The sequence below is a fragment of the Eleutherodactylus coqui genome, chromosome 13, assembly GCF_035609145.1.
Source record: "Eleutherodactylus coqui strain aEleCoq1 chromosome 13, aEleCoq1.hap1, whole genome shotgun sequence".
NCBI classification, from domain to species: Eukaryota; Metazoa; Chordata; class Amphibia; order Anura; family Eleutherodactylidae; genus Eleutherodactylus; species Eleutherodactylus coqui.
The window spans coordinates 128,559,577-128,585,384 of NC_089849.1; the positions used below are offsets into that span (position 1 = coordinate 128,559,577).

The window sequence follows — 25,808 nt, forward strand, 5'->3', positions numbered from 1 at the left end:
AGCGACGGTGCGGGAAAAATAAACACACAAGAGAAACAGTGTACTGCGCATGCCGGGCGGTGAGGACGCGGTCACATGACGTACATTCCGCCGCAGGGCGCAGAGTCGTACGCAAGTCCTGGGAGATCGGATACAACAGTTGGCCGCACGGAGAGAGGCCGCGGCGGGGCTCTGACGTCCGACTCTGCGCGCGCGATACGCTGTCCGTGTGCGGAAAACCGCACGCATATGCAGCCGACGCAATTCATTCCAGCGGCCATTCACAGAATCCGAGCCTCACAGCTCTCAGCACTGAGCTCCGCCCCCTGGTCATGTGACGGAGCACATGACGTGACATCACACAGGTCCTTCAGCCTGGAGAGGGAGCAGCCGTGGAGGAGGCGGCGGTAGGTAGCCCGTTATATATGCGTCTGTGCCGCCATTATTACTTACTGCTGCTTGTTACTACGGAGACCGAAGGGTGAGGCGCATCCCTCATAGCACGACCGGCCGGCGAAGCCCACGCCGCGACCGCCGTATCACCCGTGGCGAGCTGCGGGCGCAGGCCAGACGTGCAGACCAGGAAAAAAAAATCGCTTGTTTACGTGATGCCATTCAAGAGAATGGGGCTCATATTTGTGCGTCTCGCGGCACCCGAGTCTCGTGCGATTTTGTCGCCCACATGAAGCGGGGCTAAAGCACAAAAACAACGCTGTAAACCCGCTGACGCCTTTCTGGCGCCGCCCTGCGCCATACTCCGGGCTCACATAAGCGTAAGTATACCGCGTATTACACGTGATGGGCGGGAATCTGCAGCCAATCAGATACATCGCCAATTGCTGTTTTGCTCACATTTGCGCGCGTGCATTGTGTAATGGGCGAGCGCAGAGAAGGGCGCACTGCGTGTAATGGGCGAGCGCAGAGAAGGGCGCACTGCGTGTAATGGGCGAGCGCAGAGAAGGGCGCACTGCGTGTAATGGGCGAGCGCAGAGAAGGGCGCACTGCGTGTAATGGGCGAGCGCAGAGAAGGGCGCACTGCGTGTAATGGGCGAGCGCAGAGAAGGGCGCACTGCGTGTAATGGGCGAGCGCAGAGAAGGGCGCACTGCGTGTAATGGGCGAGCGCAGAGAAGGGCGTACTGCTCGCTATATTGCCGCGTATTACCTGTGAAAAGAACCGTTCTCTATAGGCGCAAAGTCAATCACATCACGAGCGGCCGGCGGCGCTGCGCCGTTCCAAAGCGGCAGAGGGGCAACTTAAACAAAAACACCAGAATGACCGTGTGTGCGATATACACTGCGACACGACAGGTACGACCGCATGGGAGCCGCCCGCAGTCACAGCAAATTACATGACCCCCCCCCCCTGTGGATCCAGAGGAAGGCAGAAAATACCCACAATGAGGCAGGGGTAAATTAGCCCATCTGGGGGAAAATACCTCTCGACTCCATAATGGCAGCCAGAGTAATACCAGGCCCAACCTCTGATAGTACCTACCTGAACGTAAGACCCGGATCACCAACCCGCTGGTCACCTAATGTCTGTATCCTGTAATATCATAGAAAGACATCAAGTCCCTCTTAAACTCCTCTATGGATCCTGCCATCACCACGTCCTCAGGCAGAGAGTTCCACAGTCTCACTGCTCTTACAGTAAAGAACCCCCTTCTGTGTTGGTGATGAAACCTGCTTTCCTCTAGACGTAGCGGATGCCCTCTTGTTACCGTTGCAGTCCTGGGTATAAACAGATCCTGGCAGAGATCCTTGTATCGTCCCCTCATGTACTTATACATAGTTATTTGGTCGCCCCTTAGCCGTCTTTTTTCCGGGGTGAATAATCCCAGTTTTGGTGCCTCTCTGGGTATTCCAGTCCCTTCATTCCATGTATTAGTTTAGTTGTCCTTCTTTGAACCCCCTCCAATACTGTAACATCTTTCCTGAGCACCGGTGACCAGAACTGTACGCAGTATTCCATGTGAGGCCTGACAAGTGCCTTATGGTATTAGTGTATCTTGACACCACCAGGAAGACCTGGTGGAGTCAAGATAGATAGGGGGGTAACGCCCCCTGAATGTGATTGGCTGCAAATGTGCTAATGGTCTAGGTCCTGGAAGGCAGTAACTGTAGCCTATCTGCAGAGCCCTGGTGCCTTAGGAGCGGTGAGCGCTCATCACCACTGAGGCATCGACCAGAAAAAATCAGAGGCGCAAGACAGCTGACGCAAGCAGCGGCTGTCCAGCTCTCACTGTGGCGGACGTAATTGTGAGTGCTGAGCGGGGGAGCGGCCGTGGGGGAACAGAGAGGCGCTGGACGGCAGGCTGTCCCGAAGGAGCCGGACGACACATGCGGGCCCAGCGACAACATCAGGGTGAGCAGAGGACCCGCCGTCAGCCAGCACAGACGCAGCAACAGCTGCCGGCTAATGCAGCAGTGAGGCGGGGGCCGGCCAGGAACAGGCGGTAAGCATAGAGCTATCGCCGCACACTGCTTTATGGTTGGCCTGCAGCCTCACACTCACTTTGCTTCTTAGCCTTACATTATTAATAGAGATGAGCGAGCACCAAAATGCTCGGGTGCTCGTTACTCGAGACGAACTTTTCGCAATGCTCGAGGGTTCGTTTCAAGTAACGAACCCCATTGAAGTCAATGGGCGACCCAAGCATTTTTGTATTTCGCCGATGCTCGCTAAGGTTTCCATGTGTGAAAATCTGGGCAATTCAAGAAAGTGATGGGAACGACACAGCAACGGATAGGGCAGGCGAGGGGCTACATGTTGGGCTGCATCTCAAGTTCACAGGTCCCACTATTAAGCCACAATACCGGCAAGAGTGGGCCCCCCCCCTCCCAACAACTTTTACTTCTGAAAAGCCCTCATTAGCAATGCATACCTTAGCTAAGCACCACACTACCTCCAACAAAGCACAATCACTGCCTGCATGACACTCCACTGCCACTTCTCCTGGGTTACATGCTGACCAACCCCCCCCCCCCCCCTCCGCACGACGCAGTGTCCACAGCGCACACCAAATTGTCCCTGCGCAGCCTTCAGCTGCCCTCATGCCACACCACCCTCATGTCTATTTAGAAGTGCGTCTGCCATGAGGAGGAACCGCAGGCACACACTGCAGAGGGTTGGCAGGGCCAGGCAGCGACCCTCTTTAAAAGGGGCGGGGCGATAGCCCACAATGCTGTACAGAAGCAATGAGAACTCCAATCCTGTGCCACCGCCATCAGGAGCTGCACACGTGGGCATAGCAATGGGGAATCCATGTGCCACACACTATTCATTCTGTCAAGGTGTCGGATAGCTCAATCCACACTGCAAGGGGAAAGCTGTCAGCGCTCTGCACCCTACCCAAGACAGTCAGTGCCTTTGTGCCAGACAGGTCAAACACCGCGATGGGAGCTAAGTGTGCACCAACAGCATAGCTGGGTCCTAGGAAGCCCAAGAGATGAACAAAAAATTGATCTGAGCGGCCAAACATGGCAGACTTGCACCGCGCCCACAGCATAGGCCTCGGCCCACAGATTCAGCAATCCTAGGCTGGAAGCGGACTTTCACTGCGCCCAGGACATAGGCCTCTGCACAAACCCTCAGCAATCGCGGGCCTACAGCGGACTCCAATGCTAGCGTAGCTGTGCACGTCTCATTAGCGCTGTATTGATCCTCTAGTTTGTCCAAATGCAGCGCCCCGGATAGTAGAGCTAACGTCAGATTAAATACAGGTGGGCTTTGGCCCACACTGCATGCCCCAGTCAGACCGGGGTTTTTATAAATCGTCACAGGCAGGTACAACTCCGCAATGGGTGGCTCCCTGGAACCCACCGGCGGTACATAAATATATCCCATAGCATTGCCCATCACAGCTGAGGTAACGTCCGATTAAATGCAGGTGGGCTTCGGCCCACACTGCATGCCCCAGTCACACTGGGGTTCTTTATAAGTAGACAGATGCAGTTACAACTCCGTGTGGACCGACAGCATGGGTGGGTGCCAGGAAGCCACCGGCGGTACATAAATATATCCCATTGCAGTGCCCTGGATAGCAGAGCTAACGTCAGATTAAATGCAGGTGGGCTTCGGCCCACACTGCATGCCCCAGTCAGACCGGGGTTTCTAATACATAGACACTGGCAGGTACGAATCCCTAATGTGAAGTCCGTGTGGACCCAAAGCATGGGTGGCTCCCTGGAACCCATCGGTGGTACATAAACGTATCCCATTGCAGTGCCCTGCTCAGCAGAGCCAACGTCAGATACAATACAGGTGGGCTTTGGCCCACAGTGCATGCCCCAGTCAGACTGGTAATATGTACCTTAACAGTAACCTTGTTGGTGGTAATGTGGTGGTGACTGCGGACCTGGTAGCGCGGTTTTATTTAGTTGGTTTTCGGAATGTGGCCAGGATTAAGTGGGGGGATGGTGGGGGGGCTCTCTTGTTGTGTCGGTAAAGGTGAAATTCTTGGACTGCCACCAGACGGACCAATGCAAAGGTATTTGCCAAGAATGTTTTCATTGTTGGAGGAGGAGGGGGATGTTTTTGAGGCACTACGTGTCCTCTCCACGTATCCGTGGTTATATGCACCTTAACAGTAACCGCGTTGGTGGGAAATGGCCTCGCCACCATCATGTCTTTGGGAAGCCTCCGTTTCCACACCCCAGTGACATAGCATTAGCAGCGGTATAGGCAGAGCCCAGAATTAGTAACATTTCAGCAGTAGCATTAGGGACAGGCCCCACTAACATATCACTAGCAGCAGTATAGGGGGAGCACAGTATTAGTTCCATTTCAGTAGTAGTAGCAGTCAGGACAGGCACCAGTAACATATCACTAGCAGCAGTATAGGGGGAGCACAGTATTAGTTCCATTTCAGTAGTAGTAGCAGTCAGGACAGGCCACAGTAACATTCCCGTTGCAGCAGTTTAGGGAGATAACAGTCTCTTTCACATTTCAGTAGCTGCAGTATAGACAAGGCCCCAGTTACATTTATGTAGCAAAAGTGTTATCCAACCCCACACACCTTGCTGTACCATGAGTGCAGGCGAAGAACATACAAATTACTAGGATTACACTGTAGGCGAGGGCCCAAAAAAATTGGTGTACCAACAGTACTAATGTACCTCAGAAAAACTGCCCATGCCCAACCAAGAGGGCAGGTGAAACCCATTAATAGCTTTGGTTAATGTGGCTTAATTGGTAACTAGGCCTGGAGGCGGCCCAGTTAAAATAAAAATTGGTTCAGGTGAAAGTTTCAACGCTTTAATGAGAATTGAAACGTATAAAAATTGTTTACAAAAATTAGATGACTGAGCCTTGTGGGCCTAAGAAAAATTGCCCGTTCGGCCTGATTACGTGAGGTTTCAGGAGGAGGAGCAGGAGGAGGAGGAGGAATATTAGACACAGATTGATGAAGCAGAAAGGTCCCCGTTTTGGATGGTGATAGAGAACGATGCTTCCATCCGCGGGTGCAGCCTACGTATTGCTTACGTACCGCTGCTGTCCGCTGGTGGAGAAGAGAAGTCTGGGGAAATCCAGGCTTTGTTCATCTTGATGAGTGTAAGCCTGTCGGCACTGTCGGTTGACAGGTGGGTACGCTTATCCGTGATGATTCCCCCAGCCGCACTAAACACACTTTCTGACAAGACGCTAGCCCCAGGACAAGCAAGCACCTCCAGGGCATACAGCGCGAGTTCAGGCCACGTGTCCAGCATCGACACCCAATAGTTGTAGGGGGCAGAGGCGTCACGGAGGATAGTGGTACGATCGGCTACGTACTCCCTCGCCATCCTTTTACAGTGCTCCCGCCGACTCAGCCTTGACTGGGGAGCGGTGACACAGTCTTGCTGGGGAGCCATAAAGCTGTCAAAGGCCTTAGAGAGTGTTCCCCTGCCTGTGCTGTACATGCTGCCTGATCTCCGCGCCTCCCCTGCTACCTGGCCCTCGGAACTGCGCCTTCTGCCACTAGCGCCTCGGATGGGAATTTTACCATCAGTTTGTCCGCCAGGGTCCTGTGGTATAGCATCACTCTCGAACCCCTTTCCTCTTTGGGTATGAGAGTGGAAAGGCTCTCCTTATACCGTGGGTCGAGCAGTGTGTACACCCAGTAATCCGTAGTGGCCAGAATGCGTGTAACGCGAGGGTCACAAGAAAGGCATCCTAACATGAAGTCAGCCATGTGTGCCAGGGTACCTGTACGCAACACATGGCTGTCCTCACTAGGAAGATCACTTTCAGGATCCTCCTCAGGCCATAAACGCTGAAAGGATGACAGGCAAGCAGCATGGATACCCTCAGCAGTGGGCCAAGCTGTCTCTTCCCCCTCCTCCTCATGCTCCTCCCCCTCCTCCTCCTCAACGCGCTGAGATATAGACATGAGGGTGCTCTGACTATCCAGCGACATACTGTCTTCCCCCGCCTCCATTTCCGAGCGCAAAGCGTCTGCCTTTATGCTTTGCAGGGAACTTCTCAAGAGGCATAGCAGAGGAATGGTGACGCTAATGATGGCAGCATCCCCGCTCACCATCTGGGTAGACTCCTCAAAGTTTCCAAGGACCTGGCAGATGTCTGCCAACCAGGCCCACTCTTCTGTAAAGAATTGAGGAGGCTGACTCCCACTACGCCGCCCATGTTGGAGTTGGTATTCCACTATAGCTCTACGCTGCTCATAGAGCCTGGCCAACATGTGGAGCGTAGAGTTCCACCATGTGGGCACATCTCACAGCAGTCGGTGCACTGGCAGATTAAACCTATGTTGCAGTGTCCGCAGGGTGGCAGCGTCCGTCTTGGACTTGCGGAAATGTGCGCTGAGCCGGCGCACCTTTCCGAGCAGGTCTGACAAGCATGGGTAGCTTTTCAGAAAGCGCTGAACCACCAAATTAAAGACGTGGGCCAGGCATGGCACATGCGTGAGGCTGCCGAGCTGCAGAGCTGCCACCAGGTTACGGCCGTTGTCACACATGACCATGCCCGGTTGGAGGCTCAGCGGCGAAAGCCAGCGGTCGGTCTGCTCTGTCAGACCCTGCAGCAGTTCGTGGGCCGTGTGCCTCCTATCTCCTAAGCTGAGTAGTTTCAGCACGGCCTGCTGACGCTTGGCCACCGCTGTGCTGCCACGCCGCGCGACACCGACTGCTGGCGACGTGCTGCTGCTGCTGACACATCTAGATTGCGAGACAGAGGTTGCGTAGGAGGAGGAGGAGGAGGGTGGTTTAGTGGAGGTGGCATACACCGCCGCAGATACCAGCACCGAGCTGGGGCCCGCAATTCTGGGGGTGGGTAGGATGTGAGCGGTCCCAGGCTCTGACTCTGTCCCAGCCTCCACTAAATTCACCCAATGTGCCGTCAGGGAGATATAGTGGCCCTGCCCGCCTGTGCTTGTCCACGTGTCCGTTGTTATGTGGACCTTGGCAGTAACCACGTTGGTGAGGGCACGTACAATGTTGCGGGAGACGTGGTCGTGCAGGGCTGGGACGGCACATTGGGAAAAGTAGTGGCGACTGGGAACCGAGTAGCACGGGGCAGCCGCCGCCATCATGCTTTTGAAAGCCTCCGTTTCCACAACCCTATACGGCAGCATCTCCAGGCTGATCAATTTGGCAATGTGCACGTTTAACGCTTGAGCGTGCGGGTGCGTGGCGGCGTACTTGCGCTTGCGCTCCAACACTTGTGCTAGCGATAGCTGGACGCTGCACTGAGAGACATTGCTGGATGGGGCCGAGGACAGCGGAGGTGAGGGTGTGGGTGCAGGCCGGTAGATGGTCGTGCCTGTGTCCTGAGAGGGGGGTTGGATCTCAGTGGCAGGTTGGGGCACAGGGGGAGAGGCAGTGGTGCAAACCGGAGGCGGTGAACGGCCTTCGTCCCACCTTGTGGGGTGCTTGGCCATCATATGCCTGCGCATGCTGGTGGTGGTGGCTCCCCGGCTGATCTTGGCGCGACAAACCTTGCACACCACAGTTCGTCGGTCGTCTGCACTCTCAGTGAAAAACTGCCATACCTTCGAGCACCTCGGCCTCTGCAGGGTGGCATGGCGCGAGGGGGCGCTTTGGGACACAGTTGGTGGATTATTCGGTCTGGCCCTGCCTCTACCCCTGGCCACCGCACTGCCTCTTCCAACCTGCCCTGCTGCTGCACTTGCCTCCCCCTTTGAAGACCTGTCCTCAGTAGGCTTAGCAAACTAGGTGGGGTCAGTCACGTCATCATCCAGCTGCTCTTCCTCCGAATCCTCTGTGCGCTCCTCCCTCGGACTTACTGCCCTTACTACTACCTGACTGATAGCCAACTGTGTCTCATCGTCATCATCCTCCTCACCCACTGAAAGCTCTTGAGACAGTTGCTGGAAGTCCCCAGCCTCATCCCCCGGACCCCGGGAACTTTCCAAAGGTTGGGCATCGGTCACGACAAACTCCTCCGGTGGGAGAGGAACCATTCCTGCCCATTCTGGGCAGGGGCCCAAGAACAGTTCCTGGGAGTCTGCCTGCTCCTCAGAATGTGTCATTTTAATGGAGTGAGGAGGCTGGGAGGAAGGAGGAGCAGCAGCCAGAGGATTCAGAGTTGCAGCAGTGGACGGCGTAGAAGTCTGGGTGGTCGATAGATTGCTGGATGCACTTTCTGCCATCCACAACAGGACCTGCTCACAGTGCTCAGTTTCTAATAAAGGTCTACCGCGTGGACCCATTAATTGTGAGATGAATCTGGGGACAGCAGAAACTTGCCTCTCTCCTAATCCCGCAGCAGTCGGCTGCGATACACCTGGATCAGGAGCTCGGCCTGTGCCCACACCCTGACTTGGGCCTCCACGTCCTCTAGGCCTACCCCTACCCCTCAGCATGGTGTATTACGAGATTAGAAGAAACAGAACGCTGTAATTAAATGTGCCGCTTATTGGCCTGTGGTTGGAGGCTGACTTCGCGTACGTAACGCACAGCAGAGCCAGGAAACAATTATGCGCAAGGCTGGGTATTAATTCACCAACTACTACCCCCAGCTGAGACGCAGTAAACTGAAGACAGTGACAGGCAGGCCAAATATTGTATACTTTTGAACTTTTTGGGAACAACCACACTGCCTGTGATATACACTGTATTTCGATTTCCCTGTTGGAGGCTGACTTTGCGTACGTAACGCACAGCAGAGCCAGGAAACAATTATGCGCAAGGCTGGGTATTAATTCACCAACTACTACCCCCGGCAGAGACGCAGTAAACTGAAGGCAGTGATAGGCAGGCCAAATATTGTATATTTTTGAACTTTTTGGGAACAACCACACTGCCTGTGATATACACTGTATTTCGATTTCCCTGTTGGAGGCTGACTTTGCGTACGTAACGCACAGCAGAGCCAGGAAACAATTATGCGCAAGGCTGGGTATTAATTCACCAACTACTACCCCCGGCAGAGACGCAGTAAACTGAAGGCGGTGATAGGCAGGCCAAATATTGTATATTTTTGAACTTTTTGGGAACAACCACACTGCCTATATAGCCAGTATATCTCTTTCACCTTTCCCACTGTCCCTGCCTCACCAGTATTGCCCCTATACTCTGTAAAATGACTGCAGACTGAGGACGCAATGGTCTGCACGCCCGATATACAAAAAAAAAAAAAAATTGTGCAACACTGCTAAAAGCAGCCTCAACAATACTGCACACGGTCAGATGTGGCCCTAAGAAGGACCGTTGGGGTTCTTGAAGACGAATATAACACCTAACACTCTCCCTATAGCAGCAGCAGCATCAGCAGCACTGTCCCTGATCTATGTCAGAATGCATCTGTGGCGAGCCGTGGGCGGGGCAGATTTTAATACTCGGGTGACACCTGATCTCGCCAGCCACTCACTGCAGGGGGGTGGTATAGGGCTGGAATGTCACAGGGGCAAGTTGTAATGCCTTCCATGTCTTTCTATTGGCCAGAAAAGGGCGGAAATTTCTCAGAGAAGAAAGTGAAAGTAACTCGAACATCGCGTGGTACTCGTCTCGAGTAACAAGCATCTCGAACACCCTAATACTCGAACGAGTATCAAGCTCGGACGAGTACGTTCGCTCATCTCTAATTATAACCTGTTAATGCTGGCATGTAACTGTGGTTACATGCTAGCATTAACATCTCATAATCTACGGCTAAGAATGCCAGCCAGCCATTAAGCAGTGTGCAGCTACGACCTTTGTACCTTCACCCTATCAGGAGCTGGGGGTGTGAGAGGGGTGTTCCTCCAGTCAAACCCCTAGCTTCCGGTGGCGTCAAGATACAATAATACTGTGCCTTATATAGTGGGAGGATAATGTTCTCGTCCCTCGCCCCTATACCTCTTTTAGTGCATCGCAAGACTTTATTAGCTTTTGCAGCAGCTGATTGGCATTGGTTGCTCCAGTTTAGTCTACAGCCCACTAGTACCCCAGGTCTTTTCCCTAGCAGTGCCCAATTTAGTGTATATTGGTGACATCCGTTTCTCCTGCCCATGTGCAGAATCTTACATTTATCAACATTGCACTTCATTTGCCATTCCCCCCCCCAGGCCCCGGCTTATCTCGGTCAGTTTGTAGCCGCACATTGTTCTCCGTTGTATTAATTATATTGTATAATTTTGTATCATCTGCAGATATTGATATTTTGCTGTGCGGCCCCTCTATCAGGTCATTGGTAAATATATTGAACAGAATGGGGCCCAATACTGAACCCTGTGGCCCCCGCTAACGACTGTGGCCCAATCAGAGTACGAACCATTTATTACCACCCTCTGCTATCATTGAGCCAATTCTTTACCCACTTACACACGTTTTCACCCAGTCCGAGCTTCTCACTTTATATATCAGCCTATTATGCGGCACGGTGTCAAAGGCTTTAGAGAAGTCCAGATATACGAGATCAATAGACTCTCCCAGGTCCAGCCTAGAGCTTACTTCATCGTAGAAACTGATCAGATTGGTCTGACATGATCGACCCTTCATGAATCCATGCTGGTGAGGAGTTATTCCGTTGTTCTCCTTGAGGTATTCTTCGATGGCGTCTCTCAGAAACCCCTCAAATATTTTTCCAGTTATTGAAGTGAGACTTACCGGCCTGTAGTTACCAGGCTCTCTTTTGGACCCCTTTTTGTATATTGGAACTATGTTGGCAATGTGTCAATCCAGTGGTACAACCCTAGCTATCACATCACTTAGTTCCCTTAGAACCCTTGGGTGTATTCCATGGGTGTGTTCATCTCCTTCACCTATATCTGCTTGTAGTCTCAGTATGAAGTACGATGTAATGTACAGACACACCCCTCCCCCTTCCTGGTTCCCACGGTCCCTTCTGAAGAAGTTGTAACCTTGTAAATTCTGGTTTTTTTAACGTGTGCAAGTTCTGCGTTCATCCATCCTGGTCTCTTTAAATGCTTCCCATTCTTCCTTCTTTTAGGGATTGGTAACGATTGTGCTTGGAGAATCTCATTACGCAATATTTCCCAACCTTCTTGGACATTTCTGTCCTTAAGAACATCCGGCCATTGGATTCTTCCTCTTTCTTAGTCCATTAAAATCAGCCTTTCTGAAATCCAGCCTTAAGGTCTGAGTCTTCTCAGGTCTTCCTCCCCTTGTTATCCACCATCCAAGGATATCATGATCATTGCCTCCTAAGGTCCCGCCCACCCTTACTTCCCCAACCATTCCCTCCCTGTTGGTAAGAATTAGGGCCAAGATAGCAGATCCCCCTGTTTTTTTCTTCTGCCTTCTGGAAGATAAAGTTGTCAGCAAGTGTGGCTACGTGCCTGTCGGGATATGTCAGTTACACGGAGGCACTTGTCATATACGTGGATCTCTTAGGATAACAACATTAAGACGTTGTATAGGTTGCATTCCTTTTACCGAAAACCAATAAACTTTTAGAATAGAAAATGCACAGAGACAACCAGCAGATATACGCCATTTCACTAACATCACATCGGGCTATATCTTAACAATTTGTAGGCATTGGGACTGTTGCTGTTACGGTACTAGTGGGGTGCCTAGGTACGCACGGCGCGGGGCTCCCTGATCTTCACCCACGCCACTGTCCCTTCCTGGAGATAGCCCTGATGGTGGCAGAAAAGGCAGATGACAAGAACCAACACAAAACAATACAAACAGAACAGAGGCAGATGGAAAAGCCTAGCTGATAACAGCGAGGTCCAGCGGACAAGCTGACAGAAGCAGGAAACAAACAAGGCAAGCTGGCTAGAAGACTGAGGGAAAGGCACAAGGTACCAGGGCCAGAAAATCAACAGGTCAGAGTAGAAGCACTACTCAACAAACACTGAAAACTGAAACTCCCAGGCAGCCAGAGCTGGATCTTATAGGGAGGAGCCAATAGGTAGATAGACCTGTCAATCACCTGTCAATACCATCTCTATGCTGACGACACCCAACTATACACCTCCTCTCGTGAGATCTCTGGACCATTCCTCCAAAATATCACCGACTGTCTGTCCGCTGTCTCTAACACTATGTCCTCCCTTTTTCTCAAACTAAACCTCTCTAAAACTGACCTCCTTGTCTTTCCACCTTCTAACCGACCTCCCCTCAACATCTCCATTCCAGTGTCTGGCACCATCATAACCCCCAGACGGCATGCCCGATGTCTTGGGGTCACACTGGACTCTGACCTCTCCTTTACCCCCCATATCCAATCTCTGGCCCAAACATGCCACATGCCCCTTAGAAATATTGCTAAAATACGTCCGCTCCTAACCACGGACACGCTAAAGACGCCCGTGGTCGCCCTCATCCACTCCCGGCTTGACTACTGCAACTCGCTACTCATTGGCCTCCCCCGCACTAGACTCGCTCCACTCCAATCCATACTAAATGCAGCAGCTAGACTCATTTTTCTATCCAGTCGTTATTCAGACGCCTCTGCATTATGCCAGTCGCTGCATTGGCTGCCCATCCACTGCAGAACTACATTTAAACTCCTCTACCTCGCTCACAAAGCTCTGCATGGCGCTGCGCCACCATACATCGCCTCCCTCCTGTCAGTACACCACCATACATCGCCTCCCTCCTGTCAGTACACCACCATACATCGCCTCCCTACTGTCAGTACACCACCATACATCGCCTCCCTCCTGTCAGTACACCACCATACATCGCCTCCCTCCTGTCAGTACACCACCATACATCGCCTCCCTCCTGTCAGTACACCACCATACATCGCCTCCCTCCTGTCAGTATACCACCATACATCGCCTCCCTCCTGTCCGTACACCACCATACATCGCCTCCCTCCTGTCAGTACATCACCATACATCGCCTCCCTACTGTCAGTACATCACCATACATCGCCTCCCTACTGTCAGTACACCACCATACATCGCCTCCCTACTGTCAGTACACCACCATACATCGCCTCCCTACTGTCAGTACACCACCGTACATCGCCTCCCTACTGTCAGTACACCACCATACATCGCCTCCCTACTGTCAGTACACCACCATACATCGCCTCCCTACTGTCAGTACACCACCATACATCGCCTCCCTACTGTCAGTACACCACCATACATCGCCTCCCTACTGTCAGTACACCACCATACATCGCCTCCCTCCTGTCAGTACACCACCATACATCGCCTCCCTCCTGTCAGTACACCACCATACATCGCCTCCCTCCTGTCAGTACACCACCATACATCGCCTCCCTACTGTCAGTACACCACCATACATCGCCTCCCTCTTGTCCATTCACCACCATACATCGCCTCCCTCTTGTCCATTCACCACCATACATCGCCTCCCTACTGTCAGTATACCACCATACATCGCCTCCCTACTGTCAGTACACCACCATACATCGCCTCCCTACTGTCAGTACACCACCATACATCGCCTCCCTACTGTCAGTACACCACCGTACATCGCCTCCCTACTGTCAGTACACCACCATACATCGCCTCCCTACTGTCAGTACACCACCATACATCGCCTCCCTACTGTCAGTACACCACCATACATCGCCTCCCTACTGTCAGTATACCACCGTACATCGCCTCCCTCCTGTCAGTACACCACCATACATTGCCTCCCTCCTGTTCATACACCACCATACATCGCCTCCCTCCTGTCAGTACACCACCATACATCGCCTCCCTCCTGTCAGTACACCACCATACATTGCCTCCCTCCTGTTCATACACCACCCAGCCCGCTCACTCCGATCGGCTAACACCCTCAGACTAAACACCCCTGTAATACGAACCTCTCATGCTCGCCTACAGGACTTCACCAGAGCAGCACCCATCCTCTGGAATGCTCTACCCCAAGGCATCCGGACAATTCCCGATGCACGAAATTTCAGACGTGCCTTAAAAACGCACCTCTTCAGGGAAGCATACCAAATCTCCTGACCTAGTCCCTCGCCCCTCCCTATGGTGCTCCACCCTGTTTGCCTTCTGATAAATGATCTGTACATGACATTCCCTATTGCCTGTGTTCCCCACCCCCTGCACCTCCTGTACCCCCCCAACCCATTTGTGTCTAACCCAATGTACCTTATATTGTAATTGTTGTATTGTTTTGCATTTATCCATGCCTGAAAGCGGAATAAGTTGGCGCCATACAAATAAAGATTATTATTATATTATTATAGCACCCCTCTCAGACACATCGCAGGGTAATTAACCTGACTGAAAGGCACAGGAGCTGTTAACCCTGGCTCGTCTGGACAGAACAAGGTGTGCTGGCAAAATTAACTATGAGGTGTAACAGTTGCATGGCAGGAAGCGGGGAATATCAAAGAAAAGGGTGGCATGGGCAGTTCAAATAACGAAAAACAGAAACTAGTGGACCGTACGCTGATTGAGAGCAGGGAATGAAGCCAATTCTTCTTTATTAATTAACATCCAACACATTTCAGGGAAACAGCCCTTCCTCAGAAATAGCTGCATAGAGAGCAAACTCGTACTGGCCCTTTAAATCACAGCACCTGGCAGAGAAACAGGTCTTGGGATTTAAAGGGCCAGTACCGGTAGTTCCCTCATCCCAATGAAGCGTCTATTCTAAAGGTTGCGCCTACAATCCATTATTTTCATTTTTTTGTTATTTACATTGCTACACCCCTTCACACAAAAAAATGCAAATCACCCCCCAAAATTTGGTATTGACTTGTGTGTAAGGACCAGCACTATACAATTGGTATTCATCCAGTATGGTCAATGCTGCTTAAAAAATGCCAATATTGCTGTTTTTGATCATCGGTCCCAGAAGTAAGGAAATAAAAAGCAAAGTGACTTATGCATCCCTAAATTAGTGCTGATGAAAACGTAAAGTCGCCCTGCAGGAAACGAGCCCTCCAGCAGCTCTGGAGCGGGAGCATTATAACAATATGGCTCACTAAATGTGGCAGCGCAAAAACTTTTTTCTATGATAAATGCATTTATTGTTCAAAAGTACTAAAATCTAAAAAAGCAATATAAATGTATCACTGTGGGTGTGCTAACCAATTATACAGCGTATGTGGAAAATAAACAAGCAGCGTCAGAGTTGCAATTTTTGCAGATCTTCTCTCTGAAAAACACAATAAAAATGTTCAAAAAGTCATCTGTACCCTAAAATGGTACAAATGAAAATGAAAGCTCGTCCCATAAATAGAAGCCCGTAGACAGCTCTGTAGGGGGAGAAATAAAAAAAATTCTCTAACTTCCCGGTGTCATACCAACGTGAAATTTGGCAGGAGCATTCTTTACATCCTACATAGGAAAAGTAAAGGGGTCACAACTTCAATATTCAATTTTAAGCGCTAAAATCCGCAATATATGTGATAAAGCCTAGGGAAATGATTTGTATACTGGGGAGAATCTACCTCACCTCTATGTATATATACTGAGGAGAAACTACCTCCCCATTATGTGTATATACTGAGGAGAATCTACCTCACCTCTATGTGTATATACTGAGGAGAATCTACCTCCCCTCTATGTGTATATACTGAGGAGAATCTACTTCACCTCTATGTGTATATACTGAGGAGAATCTACCTCACCTCTATGTGTATATACTGAGGAGAATCTACCTCACCTCTGTGTGTATATACTGAGGAGAATCTACCTCCCCTCTGTGTATATACTGAGGAGAATCTACCTCACCTCTATGTGTATATACTGAGGAGAATCTACCTCACCTCTATGTGTATATACTGAGGAGTATCTACCTCACCTCTATCTGTATATTCTGAGGAGAACCTACCTCCCCATTATGTGTATATACTGAGGAGAATCTACCTCCCCTCTGTGTGTATATACTGAGGAGAATCTACCTCCCCTCTATGTGTATGTAATGAGGAGAATCTACCTCACCTCTATGTGTATATACTGAGGAGAACCTACCTCACCTCTGTGTGTGTATATAGTGAGGAGAATCTACCTCACCTCTGTGTGTATATAGTGAGGAGAATCTACCTCACCTCTGTGTGTATATAGTGAGGAGAATCTACCTCCCCTCTATGTGTATATACTGAGGAGAATCTACCTCACCTCTGTGTGTATATAGTGAGGAGAATCTACCTCCCCTCTATGTGTATATACTGAGGAGAATCTACCTCACCTCTATGTGTGTATATACAGAGGAGAATCTACCTCCCCTCTGTGTATATACTGAGGAGAATCTACCTCCCCTCTGTGTGTATATACAGAGGAGAATCTACCTCCCCTCTGTGTATATACTGAGGAGAATCTACCTCCCCTCTGTGTGTATATACAGAGAAGAATCTACCTCCCCTCTGTGTGTATATACTGAGGAGAATCTACCTCCCCTCTGTGTGTATATACAGAGGAGAATCTACCTCCCCTCTGTGTGTATATACAGAGGAGAATCTACCTCCCCTCTATGTGTATATACTGAGGAGAATCTACCTCCCCTCTATGTGTATATACTGAGGAGAATCTACCTCCCCTCTATGTGTATATACTGAGGAGAATCTACCTCCCCTCTGTGTATATACTGAGGAGAATCTACCTCACCCCTATGTGTATATACTGAGGAGAATCTACCTGACCTCTATGTGTATATACTGAGGAGAATCTACCTCCCCTCTATGTGTATATACTGAGGAGAATCTACCTCCCCTCTGTGTGTATATACTGAGGAGAATCTACCTCACCTCTATGTGTATATACTGAGGAGAATCTACCTCCCCTCTTTGTGTATATACTGAGGAGAATCTACCTCACCTCTATGTGTATATACTGAGGAGAATCTACCTCACCTCTATGTATATACTGAGGAGAATCTACCTGACCTCTATGTGTATATACTGAGGAGAATCTACCTCACCCCTATGTGTATATACTGAGGAGAATCTACCTCACCTCTATATGTATATAATGAGGAGAATCTACCTCACCTCTATGTGTATATACTGAAAAGCTGTCAAGTATATAAGGAAGCAGCCATGGACTCCAGGGATGGAGCCTTTAAGGCTAGAAAGCGTCTGCAACCTCCAGTCTGGGGGTAAATTTGAATAAAAATGAGCGTTATCTTTAAGGGTTATAAATACAGGAGATGGATATGTGGTTTTGGACATAATCTTTGCTCCCTCCACCTTCTTTGAAATGGGGTTTTGTAAAATGCGCCTGTCCTCTGTGGATGTGTTCTCAGGGCCCAATTACACCAGCCAATTATATTCCTAATTATGTGCTTTACACACGTTTTACTGTGGCCAACACATGGGTGTTCCTTTGGTAAAATGGGGCGTGACTTAAATTGTGTCAAATCACACCACAATCTTGGCGCAACTTTTGGTTTAAACTAAGCCAACTAAAAGGCGATCTGAACATAGAATGTGAGAGACGTATCATTCTGCAGAGCCGCCGTGGTAAATCTGGCATAGTCTACGGCGGCCGTGGTAAATCTGGCATAGTCTACGGCCACTGTGATAAATCTGGCATAGTCTACGGCCGCCGTGGTAAATCTGGCATAGTCTACGGCCGCCGTGGTAAATCTGGCATAGTCTACGGCCGCCGTGGTAAATCTGGCATAGTCTACGGCCGCCGTGGTAAATCTGGCATAGTCTACGGCAGCCGTGGTAAATCTGGCATAGTCTACGGCCACTGTGATAAATCTGGCATAGTCTACGGCCGCCGTGGTAAATCTGGCATAGTCTACGGCCGCCGTGGTAAATCTGGCATAGTCTACGACCGCTGTGATAAATCTGGCATAGTCTACGGCGGCCGTGGTAAATCAGGCATAGTCTGCGGCGGCTGTGGTAAATCAGACATAGTCTACAGGCGCTGTGGTAAATTTGGCATAGTCTACGGCCACTGTGATAAATCTGGCATAGTCTACGGCCGCTGTGGTAAATCTGGCATAGTCTACGGCCGCTGTGGTAAATCTGGCATAGTCTACGGCCGCCGTGGTAAATCTGGCATAGTCTACGGCCGCTGTGGTAAATCTGGCATAGTCTACGGCAGCCGTGGTAAATCTGGCATAGTCTACGGCGGCCGTGGTAAATCTGGCATAGTCTACGGTGGCCGTGGTAAATCTGGCATAGTCTACGGTGGCCGTGGTAAATCTGGCATAGTCTACGACCGCTGTGATAAATCTGGCATAGTCTACGGCGGCCGTGGTAAATCAGACATAGTCTACAGGCGCTGTGGTAAATTTGGCATAGTCTACGGCCACTGTGATAAATCTGGCATAGTCTACGGCCGCTGTGGTAAATCTGGCATAGTCTACGGCGGCCGTGGTAAATCTGGCATAGTCTACGGTGGCCGTGGTAATTCTGGCATAGTTTATGGCCGCTGTGGTAAATCTTGCATAGTCTATGGCCGCTGTGGTAAATCTGGCATAGTCTACGGCGGCCGTGGTAAATCTGGCATAGTCTACGATGCCCGTGGTAATTCTGGCATAGTCTATGGCCGCTATGGTAAATCTGGCATAGTCTACGGCCGCTGTGGTAAATTTGGCATAGTCTACGATGCCCGTGGTAATTCTGGCATAGTCTATGGCCGCTGTGGTAAATCTGGCATAGTCTGCGGGCGCTGTGGTAAATCTGGCATAGTCTGCGGGCGCCGTGGTAAATCTGGCATAGTCTACGGCCGCCGTGGTAAATCTGGCATAGTCTACGGCCGCCGTGGTAAATCTGGCATAGTCTACGGCCGCCGTGGTAAATCTGGCATAGTCTACGGCCGCTGTGATAAATCTGGCATAGTCTACGGCCGCTCTCACACACGCTGCGGTAAGCACTGTAAAACACCTTCATTGATTTCAATGGGGCTTCTCAGACGAGCGTTCGATCGTGGCGTTTCTAATGCCGCCATTTCCAAATGTTGTCTGTTCTAACAGTTGAACGCGTTTGTAAATGCTGTATGAAAATGCATTAAAACGCGGTGCTTGAAAGGCGATATTTTAACCCCCCGTGTGTGAGTGGCCTCATAAGCCGTATTAGTATAGGCTCCTCTAGGGAGGAGAACAATCTACAGGGTAGATCCATAAAGTGGAGCACAATGCAGTGTAACACGGACTAGAGCGTGGAGATGGCGGCCGCCGCTCTGGCGTTCGCCTCACGTAACCAGTTCTGTTTCTCTGTTCCGTTTGAGGAGCAGAAAAGGAGAAATAAAAACTGAATTAAACGTTTCTGTTGTTTTTCCCATTGATTTCAATGGGTTGTTTTAAAAAAAATGGAAATAGTTCAGTTTAATTTAGTTCAACCTGCACAAATAGCGCAGCCACAAGTCCGGTATTAGAGTCCCAGCGCCGCCCAAAGTGGCCTCTCTAGGGGAGATAATGGCTTTTGTTTCTCTATCTGTACGAGAAGATGTTGGCAAGCAACAATGGCCAACGAGATCCGTCTCCATTATATGTTACCCCTGGCCACCAGGTCATCCCGCTCCCAGTAACTGATCATGGCAACCGCGATACGTACAATCTAAGATACCCGTAATGTAGGACCGTTATCTCGCCGTCGGCCTACAGAAGACGCCAGAAGATCTTATTCCGGGTGTGTTATCGTTGCGTCATGGCTAACCTTTAGTTATCATCTGTGGTTGAAGGAAGTAAGGTTTCCACAAGAGGTCCATTAGTAAATAAGAAGTTGTTACGAGGTCATGGACGCTCTCTACACGTCTGTTATGTCTCTGAAATCTCTTTGTTACTTTAGAAAACACCAATAAAAATGTTTTGTTAATATAAAGGATTCCACCGTCATCCTTGTCCTCAAATCATCCCTGTCCTCCCGACCCCAGGAGCTGACAGTCTAATGTACCAACCCCACACACAAGGAGTTCTCATCTCGACGATGATTTCTTGGTCTTGGGTCCGGATGAATGTCTTGGTGTCGGGAGGAGCTTCTCCTTGAGGAGTCATCTGTAGGACCTCTGCTGTCCTCTCCTACTTGTCGTTAAGTCTCTGCTCATCTCGTCCCGCATCTTCCATTGCATCTAATAGAGGCTCTTAATGTAACTTCAACATTTTTTTTCTAATTCCCAATTAGTGGCATTATATGTCAGACGGGACGATGAGGGAGACCCTGCAGCGGGGGAACAGCCGTTAGCAACCAGTTACATTCCACCCCTCCTTTACAGTAACTTGGCAGTAAGTTGATTGGTTGCTTTGGGCATCGGTTCTCGTTGCACGGGCTTTGATAAATCTCCCTAGTTGGCTATTATGTGGTTTTAGCATCAGTCCTCTTTTTCCCAATCAGGTTCCTACTGTGTAGGATCCTCCACGGGATAATGGTCCTGGCTGACCAACCACGGATGGAGCAGGACAGGAGCCAGACGACTGAGAAGATATTAGACCTCACCCTGGAAATAATCTGTCTACTTACCAGAGATGTAAGGGATTCTGGGATGCATCTGTGCTATAGGGACCGGAGAGGTTGGCGATACTGTGGATGTATGGACTGATATTTATCCGTCTCCCTCCGCACACAGGACTGCACAGTAGTGAAGAAGACCTCCAGGGAGTGCGCGACCACCAGCAGCTGTCCCCGGGGATTAGGAGAATGGACTAAGAGCCCCATCAAGGAGCCTCCATCACCACTATATGGGAGAATCAACCAGCAGAAGATCCTAGAGCTCACCAACAAGATCATAGAGCTGCTGACGGGAGAGGTGAGACCGCCGGGAATGCTGGGACTTTACATATTAAAGGGGTTGTCCAAGTCTGTTTTTTTTTTTTTATAATTCCTGCTCCCCATGACCAACATTATTAACAGACGGTATACTTCCCGCACAACCAATGCCAGAGCTCTATTCTGGCCGGAGGCGAGGACAGCGTCACTTCTTTCATTATTTTTGGCCATGGGGAGCAGGGATTTTATTGAAAGAAAAACCTCAGACAACCCCTTTAAAAGTGTCGGGGTGATGACGGGTCATTGTCTGTCAGGTCCCCATAAGGTGTCAGGACGTCAGTGTCCACCTCTCCATGGAGGAGTGGGAGTACCTAGAAGGACACAAGGATCTCTACAAGGACGTCATGATGAAGAGTCACGAGCTTCAGACAATGCCAGGTAAGAGTATTTCATTAAAGGGGTGTTCCCATCTTGCCTTTTCATAGCCGAAATGGGTAAGCTTGGCGGTCTGTCCCTACCAGCTGAGCGCGGCTTCCGTAGCTCTTATTGAAGGGAGGCTACGGAAACATTCGGCGCACTGTACTGTTTCCACAATTCAGCTTCAGGGCTCCTGTCCACGGGCGTGTGTTCACTGCGTATTACACCTGCGTTGCTCGGCCATGGGATACTCGGTGAATAGCCTCAATGAAAGTCAATGGGCCTTCATTAATTCATGCACATGTGCGTGTAGACACTGCGTGTAGATGCACACGAGGAATAGATCGCAGCACACTCTGCATAGCACGCAGCGGGAGCCCCATGCAATGCTGTCTGCATGCATTGTGTATGGGTGGCATTTCCATGAAATAGAGCGGGAGTTTAAAAAAAATCCCCAGAATCGCACTGTGCATAAGCATGAGCATGTGCGGTACACTCACAGCCATACGCGCTCCCTGCTGAATCGCTGCCTACAGATACCAGTAAAACCCTGCGGTGGGACCCTCATCATCTTACCGGTACGGCCGCAGACATGAGGCCTGATACTGCGTCATGGCACTCGTGCTGGAACGGACAGCCAGGATTACACATAACCCCACTCCCTCGCGTCTCAGGGTCCTTGAATGCAGCGACGCCAATAATGCCTTACTTTCCAAAAAACGATGCTTATTTTGCAAAAGTAGAAAAACCTCAAAATACATATTTTTTTGGTATCATCATAATTGTTATTCATACCGCATGAACGTAATACAAAGTGGCAGAATTGCTGTTTTTTTTACCCTGTCCCTCCCAAAATGTATAAAAGTTATAAAATATGTTATATGTATCCAAAAAAAGTAGCAATGAAAAGTACAGATCATCCCGCAAAGAACAAGGCCTCATGGCTGTACGGAAAAAGTTACCGTAGAGCTTCTGAATTGTGGAAATGCTAAAAAAAATCTGAATAATCTGCCTGACATTAATAATAACAATAATAATAATAACAATAATAATAATCGGCCTGACATTAATAATAACAATAATAATAGTAATAAATTAATAATAACAATAATAATCGGCCTGACATTAATAATAACAATAATAATAACAATAATTGTAATCGGCCTGACATTAATGATAATAATAACAATAATAACAATAATAATAATCGGCCTGACATTGATAATAACAATAATAATAACATTAATAAAAACAATAATAATAATCAGCCGGACATTAATGATAATAATAACAATAATAACAATGATAATAATAATCGGCCTGACAATAGTAATAATAATAATCGGCCTGACATTAATAATAATAATAATAACAATAATAATAATAATCGGCCTGACATTAATAATAATAATAATAATCGGCCTGACATTAATAATAATAATAATAATAATAATAATAATCGGCCTGACATTAATAATAACAATAATAATAATAATCGGCCTGACATTAATAATAACAATGATAATAATAATCGGCCTGACATTAATAATAATAATAATAATAATAATAATCGGCCTGACATTAATAATAATAACCGGCCTGACATTAATAATAACAATAATAATAATAATCGGCCTGACATTAATAATAATAATAATAATCGGCCTGACATTAATAATAACAATAATAATAATAATCGGCCTGACATTAATGCTAATAATAACAATAATAATAATAATAATAATAATAATAATCGGCCTGACATTAATAATAATAATAATAATAATAATAATCGGCCTGACATTAATAATAATAACCGGCCTGACATTAATAATAACAATAATAATAATAATCGGCCTGACATTAATAATAATAATAATAATCGGCCTGACATTAATAATAACAATAATAATAATAATCGGCCTGACATTAATGCTAATAATAACAATAATAATAATAACAATAATAATAATCGGCCTGACATTAATAATCATAATAACAATAATAATCGGCCTGACATTAATAATAACAATGATAATAATAATCGGCCTGACATTAATAATAATAATAATAATAATAATCGGCCTGACATTAATAATAATAACCGGCCTGACATTAATAATAACAATAATAATAATAATCGGCCTGACATTAATAATAATAATAATAATCGGCCTGACATTAATGCTAATAATAACAATAATAATAATAACAATAATAATAATCGGCCTGACATTAATAATCATAATAACTAATAATCGGCCTGACATTAATACTAATAATAATAATAACAATAATAATAATCGGCCGGACATTAATAATAATAATAACAATAATAATAATCGGCCCGACATTAATGATAATAATAATAATTGGCCTGACAATAGTAATAATAACAATAATAATCGGCCTGACATTAATAATCATAATAACAATAATAATAATCGGCCTGACATTAATAATAATAATAATCGGCCTGACATTAATAATCATAATAACTAATAATCGGCCTGACAGTAATAATAATAATAATAATCGGCCTGACATTAATAATAATAATAATAACAATAATAATAATAATCGGCCTGACAATAATAATAATGATAATCGTCCTGACATTATTAATAATAATAATAATCGGCCTGACAATAATAATAACAATAATAATAATAATCGGCCTGACATTAATAATAACAATAATAATCGGCCGGACATTAATAATAATAATAATAACAATAATAATAATAATCGGCCGGACATTAATAATAATAATAATAATAATAACAATAATAATAATAATAGGCCTGACAATAATAATAATGATAATCGGCCTGACATTAATAATGATAATCGTCCTGACATTATTAATAATAATAATAATCGGCCTGACAATAATAATAACAATAATAATAATCGGCTTGACAATAATAATAATAATAATCGGCCTGACAATAATAATAATAATCGGCCTGACATTAATAATAACAATAATAATAATCGGCCTGACATCAATAATAATAATAATAATCGGCCTGACATCAATAATAATAACAATAATAATAATCGGCCTGACAATAATAATAATAATAATCGGCCTGACAATAATAATAATAATAATCGGCCTGACAATAATAATAATAACAATAATCGGCCTGACATTAATAATAATAATAATAATAATAACAATAATAATAATCGGCTTGACAATAGTAATAATAACAATAATAATAATAATCGGCCTGACAATAATAATAATAATCGTCCTGACATTAATAATAACAATAATAATAATCGGCCTGACAATAATAATAATAATCGGCCTGACATTAATAATAACAATAATAATAATCGGCCTGACAATAATAATAATAATCGGCCTGACATTAATAATAACAATAATAATAATAACAATAATAATAATAATCGGCCTGACAATAATAACAACAATAATAATCGGCCTGACATTAATAGTAATAATGATAGTCGTCCTGACATTAATAATAACAATAATAATAATCGGCCTGACATTAATAATAATAATGATAGTCGTCCTGACATTAATAATAACAATAATAATAATCGGCCTGACATTAATAATAATAATCGGCCTGACATTAATAATAATAATCAGCCTGACAGTAATAATAATGATAATCGGCCTGACAGTAATAATAATAATCGGCTTGACAATAGTAATAATAACAATAATAATCGGCCTGACATTATTAATAATTATAACAATAATAGTAATAATCAGCCTGACATTAATAATAATCGGCTTGACAATAATAATAATATTCGGCCTGACATTAGTAATAATGATAATAATCGTCCTGACATTAATAATAATAATAATAATCGGCCTGACACTAATAATAATAACAATAATATTAATCGGCCTGACAATAATAATAATAATCGGCCTGACCTTCATAATAATAATTGGCCTGACATTAATAATGATAATCAGCCTGACATTAATAATAATAATCGGCTTGACAATAATAATAACAATAATAATAATCGGCTTGACAATAATAATAGTAATCGGCCTGACATTAGTAATAATAATAATAATAATCGGCCTGACACTAATAATAATAACAATAATAATAATAATCGGCCGGACATTAATAATAATAACAATAATAATAACAATAATAATAATCAGCCTGACATTAATAATAATAATAATCGGCTTGACATTAGTAATAATGATGATAATCGTCCTGACATTAATAATAATCGGCCTGACACTAATAATAATAACAATAATAATAATAATCGGCCTGACAATAATAATAATAATCGGCCTGACATTAATAATATTAATAATCGGACTGACATTAATAATAATAACAATAATAATAACAATAATCGGCTGGACATTAATAATAA

General features: G+C 46.7%; 1 protein-coding gene across 4 annotated transcripts in view; it reads left to right on the forward strand.

Moving 5' to 3' along the window:
• Nucleotides 1–337: 337 nt before the first annotated feature.
• Nucleotides 338–25,808, forward strand: part of LOC136588323 (zinc finger protein 271-like) — a 43,750-nt gene continuing 18,279 nt past the window's right edge. The window contains exons 1-5 of one of the 4 annotated variants that reach the window (XM_066587440.1): nucleotides 338–386; nucleotides 20,412–20,512; nucleotides 20,622–20,754; nucleotides 20,854–21,033; nucleotides 21,308–21,431. In XM_066587440.1, the coding sequence (XP_066443537.1) occupies nucleotides 20,653–20,754; nucleotides 20,854–21,033; nucleotides 21,308–21,431 (406 nt within the window). In that variant the 5' untranslated portion in view covers nucleotides 338–386; nucleotides 20,412–20,512; nucleotides 20,622–20,652. Of the gene's footprint in view, nucleotides 387–705; nucleotides 753–20,186; nucleotides 20,318–20,411; nucleotides 20,513–20,621; nucleotides 20,755–20,853; nucleotides 21,034–21,307; nucleotides 21,432–25,808 lie in introns of those variants that run through there. The other 3 variants (XM_066587441.1, XM_066587442.1, XM_066587444.1) reach the window with 3 other exon arrangements.